The 5,962-nt window shown below is 42.4% G+C and overlaps 1 protein-coding gene across 1 annotated transcript; it reads right to left on the reverse strand.

The window, feature by feature from the left end:
* Nucleotides 1-2,226: 2,226 nt before the first annotated feature.
* Nucleotides 2,227-5,586, reverse strand: LOC107122060 (osteoclast stimulatory transmembrane protein-like). The gene is made up of 2 exons (XM_015425085.1): nt 4,828-5,586; nt 2,227-2,592 (listed from the first exon to the last, which is right to left on the reverse strand). Exons 1-2 carry the CDS (start codon nt 5,584-5,586, stop codon nt 2,227-2,229), a joined length of 1,125 nt encoding a protein of 374 aa, XP_015280571.1.
* Nucleotides 5,587-5,962: the final 376 nt, after the last annotated feature.

Consider the following 5,962-nt stretch of genomic DNA (forward strand, 5'->3'; position numbering starts at 1 on the left):
TCAAGATAGTTCAACTAGATTTGGAATAGCCCTGATGATGAAATCACCACGCCATCTGTTATGATTACAGCATTGGACTAGGATCTGGGAGACCCAGGTTCGAATCTGTGGTCTCCCATAGAAACACACTGGGTGACCTTGGGCCAGTCACACTCTCTCAGCTTAATTTACCTCACGGAGAAGAGAATAATGATGTAAACTGCTTTGGATACCGATTGGAGAGAAAAGCAGGGTATAAATTCAGTAAATAAGTTAATAAATACCTTCAACTATGTAGATAACTTTTGTGAAAGTTGGACAATATTTATTATGTTCTGGTATTAATAAGATACAAGATAAGAACATAAGAACATAAGAAAAGCCAATGTTGGATCAGGCCAATGGCCCATCCAGTCCAAAAATACCAGGTGCCATCAGGAGGTCCACCAGTGGGGCCAGGACACTAGAAGCCCTCCCACTATAGCCGTCCCCCAAAGCACCAAGAATACAAAGTATCACTTGCCCCAGCCTGAGAGTTCCTATCTATACCTTGTGGCTAATAGCCATTGATGAACTTCTGCTCCATATGCTTATCTAGTTCCCTCCTGAAGCTGTCCATGCTTGTAGCCGCCACCACCTCCTGTGGCAGTGAATTCCATGTGTTAATCACTCTTTGGGTGAAGAAGTATTTCCTTTTATCTGTTCTAGCCTGACTGCTCAGCAATTTCATTGAGTGCCCACGAGTTCTTGTATTGTGAGAAAGGGAGAAAAGTACTTCTTTCTCTACCTGCTCTATCTCATGCATAATCTTATGAACCTCGATCATATCTCCCCTCAGCCGTCGTTTCTCCAAGCTAAAGAGCCCCAAGCATTTTAACCTTCCTTCATAGGGAAAGTGTTCCAACCCTTTTATCATTCTAGTTGCCCTTTTCTGCACTTTTTCCAATGCTATAATATCCCTTTTGAGGTGTGGTGACCAGAACTGTACACAGTACTCCAAATGAGGTCGCACCATCGATTTATACAGGGACATTATGATACTGGCTGATTTGTTTTCAGTTCCCTTCCTAATAATCCCCAGCATAGCGTTGGCCTTTTTTATTGCAGTTGCACACTGTCTCACCATTTTCATTGCGTTATCTACTACGACTCCAAGATCTCTCTCTTGGTCAGTCTCTGCCCCATCAATTTGTATTTATAGTTAGGATTTTTTACTCCTATGTGACTCCCAACTCCAAATCATTAATAAACAAGTTAAAAAGCATCGGACCAAGTACTGATCCTTGTGGTACTCCACTGCTTACCGCTCTCCACTGAGAAAATTGCCCATTTATACTCACTCTCTGTTGCCTATTAATTAGCCAGTTTTTGATCCACAAGAGGACTCTTGATCCACAAGAGTCCTTTTATCCCATGACTATTGAGCTTACTTAGGAGCCTTTGATGAGGAACTTTATCAAAAGCTTTCTGGAAGTCAAGGTAAATAACATCTATTGTGTCCCCTTTGGCCACATGTTTGTTCACTCCCTCAAAAACGCTAACAGGTTAGTGAGACAAGATCTTCCCTTACAGAACCCATGCTGAGTCTGCCTCAATAGTTTTTGTTCATCAGTGTGCCTACTAATTCTTTCCTTAATAACAGTTTCCACCAACTTTCCCAGTATCGATGTCAGACTGACTGGCCTGTAATTTCCCGGATCTCCTCTGGAACCCTTTTTAAAGGTGGGAGTGACAGTTACCTTCCAGTCCTCAGGAATGGAGGCAGATTTTAAGGAAGGATTACATATTTTTGTCAGGAAATCCACAAGTTCACATTTGAGTTCTTTCAGAACTCTCGGATGTATGCCATCTGGGCCTGGTAATTTATCAGTTTTTAAGTTGTTTATCAGTTGTAGGACCTTACTGTTATGCATTTTTTAAGCCTGTATACATTTTGAAGCCTGTAGGCATGTTTCTGTTTTTTTTCTCTTTTATATCATCCATTTTATTAACAGATACTGATAAAGAGGGTGCCCTGACCTGGATAGCCCAGGCTAGCTCAATCTCTTCAGATCTCAGAAGCTAAGCAGGGTCAGCCCTGGTTGCTATTTGGGTGGGAGACCACCAAGGAAGGCAGAGGCAGGCAATGGCAACCCACCTTTGAATGTCTGTTGCCTTAAAAACCACATTGGGGGAGGGTCGCCATAAGTTGCCTGTGACTTGAAGACAAAAAATAAAGGATTTTTTTTTTTTGTAAAAGAGGACATTTTAACAAAATCCTGTGGGTTGCTGCTGCTGTTGCTTTTGCTCTTTCCTCTTGTGTTTCTTAACGAGTTTCCTGTACAGATACTGGATCCTCTGGTCTTCCTGGCTCTCAAAAAAGGAGGCTGAAATTTTCCGGCACAGCCGGTGCGAGTACGTTTCCAGAAATATCATGGCATAAATGATGCAATAAAGGAGTCCGACAGCAAAGATCACGGATACATTCGGAGGGTACGGCCATTTCATGGAGCACTCGGCGGTGACAAAGGTCACATTCTGGTGGTAGCTGCTTTCAAAGGGAGATATTAATTGTCCTGTTGGAAAAGCACCATTAAAAATCTTTCCCCAAAATTTCAACCAAGTAAGTTTGACCTGAAAAACAATCAAAGAGAATCATTCAGCAGAAATGTAGAAGCCATCACAGAGCAAAAGAAACCTCCATTAGGGACTATGGAAATATCATCCTTAATTATAAACTAGAATTCAGAGAAAGTTATAGCTGCCATCCTAAGAAGGCTTCCACTCTTATAAATCCATTCCAGTCACCTCTGCTTAGGATGGCACTGCTAGTAAGACACGAGCATGCCTGTTTGGACTAATTCCAAAGAACATCATTTTTTAATCAGCTATAAGGTCTTTCAATAAGTGTTCCATGAAGCCACCCACAAATTCTTTGAAACGACCAACATAAATGAGTAGATGTTGAATTATACAATTTAACCTACATTCAAAAGTAACTGTCCTACTTTCCTGCAGTGTAGGGATGGTACAATGATGTTTTGGTCTCATTTTAGTAATTCCCATTCCTCTGAACTGAATGTAGAAAAGGCATGGTTTGATTTAATTTGTGCTGGTGGCAATTGTCAGTTTGCACACCATGAGTCATACAGGGAAATCCATATCACTCTTTGGATGCTGAGCTGTGCAGTCCATGTTCATGGCAACAAATATATAATACCTGTGGGCCATGGTAACATGAAATCCATGCTGGGGGGGGGACCTTTAAGTCGTATTTGTCTTTGTGTGTAAAGTACTATCAAGTCACAGCTGACTTGATAGAGGTGTTTAGAGGTGGTTTGCTATTACCTGCCTCTGTGTCACGAACCTGGGCTTCCTTGGTGGTCTCCCATCCAAATACTAACCAGGGCCAACCCCACTTAGCTTCTGAGAACTGACAAGAACAAGCAAGCCTGGGCCATCCAGATCAGGGCTTAAACTGTCTAGATTAACCCTTAATTGTGAAAAGGCTGCTTTAGAAATATGGGCAGATGAATAAGCTTTGGCTGAAGCGTTTTATGAATGGATCTCTGCCACACAACTGGCACATGCTCAGAAATCCTGGGAAGCAGTTATGTGAGAACACAGGGTTTAACTGCCAGGTGGAATGCTACAGGTCATTTCCAGACACAATTCTAAGGGCCAGGTTTAATCGACACAGCCCTAAGCAGTCAAGGACTGAGGCCTACATGAACATGGTAGTTTAATCAATACAGGTAGGGTTGCCAAGTGTATTTACCTTGGCGGTGGGGGAGCCTTGCCGGGCTCCGGGAGCGGTCGGTGGAAGTGCATGCGCGCGCCGCCAGGATGTCACCGGAAGTGACGTGCACCTTATCAAGCATATTAAGACTACCACTAACATTTTTTTTCAAATGCCAGGCCTTTTTTTTACCCTTTTTTAAAGGCTATATTAATATGTTGATTGTTTAATTGGCTGTACTGCTGATAGTCCATACAAATTATATTTGTTTAGTGTCCCAGAAGACCTAAACGATAGTGGGAAAGCAGGAGATAAACCACTAAATAAAATAAGGTATTGCAGACGACCACTTCCCACCTGTATTGCTAGTTTCATATGCTAGGTTTTTAAAAGCAGGGTCTTCTCTCTGACAGTACCCCAATTTATGGTTCTTTCTTATCAAGTATATTAAGACTACCACTAACATTTTTTTCAAATGTCAGGCTTTTTTTAAAACCCTTTTTTAAAAGCTATATTAATATGTTGATTGTTTAATTGGCTGTACTGCTGATAGTCCATACCAGTTTAAATTATATTTGTTTAGTGGCCCAGAAGACCTAAACGATGGTGGGAAAGCAGGAGATAAACCACTAAATAAAATAAGGTATTGCAGACGACCACTTCCCACCTGTATTGCTAGTTTCATATGCTAGGTTTTTAAGTGATGGCTACCATGAGGTACGACCATGGTAGGTCTGTAGCTCAGTGGTAGAACATCTGCTCAACATGCAGAAGGTCCCCGGGTTCAGGCCTTGGCATCTCCAGTTAAATGGTCAGGTAGGAGTTGATCTGAAGGACTTCTGCCTGAAACTCTGGAGAGCTGCTGCCAGTCAGAGGTGATAGCATCAACCCTGATAGACCAAAAGCCAGGACTTAGCATAAGGCAACCTCATGTATTCATGCTTTCATCACTGGTCCTCTAACTCCGTGTTCTAAATAATAAGGATAGATTATTTCCATCCTATAGTGTTTTCCTTTATACTGATAATTGTATGAGCCTGGTAATAGAAGCATTCAACTCAGTTCTGTTCAGCGCTGACATCTTGACATGCCTTCATTTCAAGAGAGAAGCAAGTGGCTTTGATACTCACATCGTATTTTATCTGGAATTTAATTGGCACTACAGGGAACCGAGAGACTTCAGTCACCATTGCTTGTGCCAAGTGGAAGGCGATATAATCTGTTGCTATGATCACCAGCGTCAATATCAGCATTAATGTGAGGAGAATCATGTGCCTGAAGCATGTCATGAGTTCCTTTCGGGTCAGCTTGAGACCAGTTGACTTGATCAGTTTTTTAGGTGAGCAAACCAGTAGGTGAGTGGCTTTATTTTTCTGAGCCAAGTCTTCCAGCTTTTTGGTGATGTAAATATTGTCAAATTGGAGGTCTGTAAGATAGCTCTTCAGGTACCAAGCCGACTCAAAGATCAAGTAGAAGAGGAAGAAGCCAGCAATGACCCGGTTGGCCAACAGGGTGACCTTCTGGGCCAGCATTTCAACATGTGAGAAATCTTCCTTGATCCCTTGGTTAGCGTCAATCACTTTCCGACTCAGTAGGAAGCTGTTGTTGTGTGTCTCGAACTGAATATGGCCGTCTCTAGGTTTCACTATTTGATTTGGCATATAATCAACAACCCCTTTGAGATAGCGGCTGAAATCCCAAGAAGCATTACCCAGCTGATTTGTTGAGATGAGGAGGCTCTCTGAGGAATTCTTGCAGATGCATTTAATGACTTGCAATATGGCTTGGATGTTGCTCATGATGTTGGGGGCAATGTTGACTGCCACAATCATGAAGCATGCAGACAGGAGAAGCCTCCGCCCTTGCTTGGTCCCTAATGTAGGTACCATCATGGTGAACATACAGCGGAGAGGGTGCACCAAAAAAAGAGTCAACAAGGCAAGAACACTTACAGCGGCAGCCGTTGCAGTGGAGAATTGGAAGGAATACTGCAGTGAAGAAAACATCCAGCGATAGAAGAGGCCTCCTATTGACATGGCAATACAACAGCACATCAGAAATAAGGACAGCAGCTGGTTGTGATTTGAGGGGAACGGTGTTGAGTAAGCATGCCAGACTTCCAGGGTGAAAGCTTGTATCCGTGGGAATAAAATATCCTGAGAGTAGGCCCAGACCTCCAACCTGTATCAGTAATGCACATTATTTATGCCTAGTTACTATAACAAATATTTGCAAATATTCCAAATTTACTAGCATTTCCAATTA

This window comes from Gekko japonicus, unplaced genomic scaffold, assembly GCF_001447785.1.
Source record: "Gekko japonicus isolate JY-2015 unplaced genomic scaffold, Gekko_japonicus_V1.1 scaffold3109, whole genome shotgun sequence".
In the NCBI taxonomy this organism is placed as follows: Eukaryota; Metazoa; Chordata; class Lepidosauria; order Squamata; family Gekkonidae; genus Gekko; species Gekko japonicus.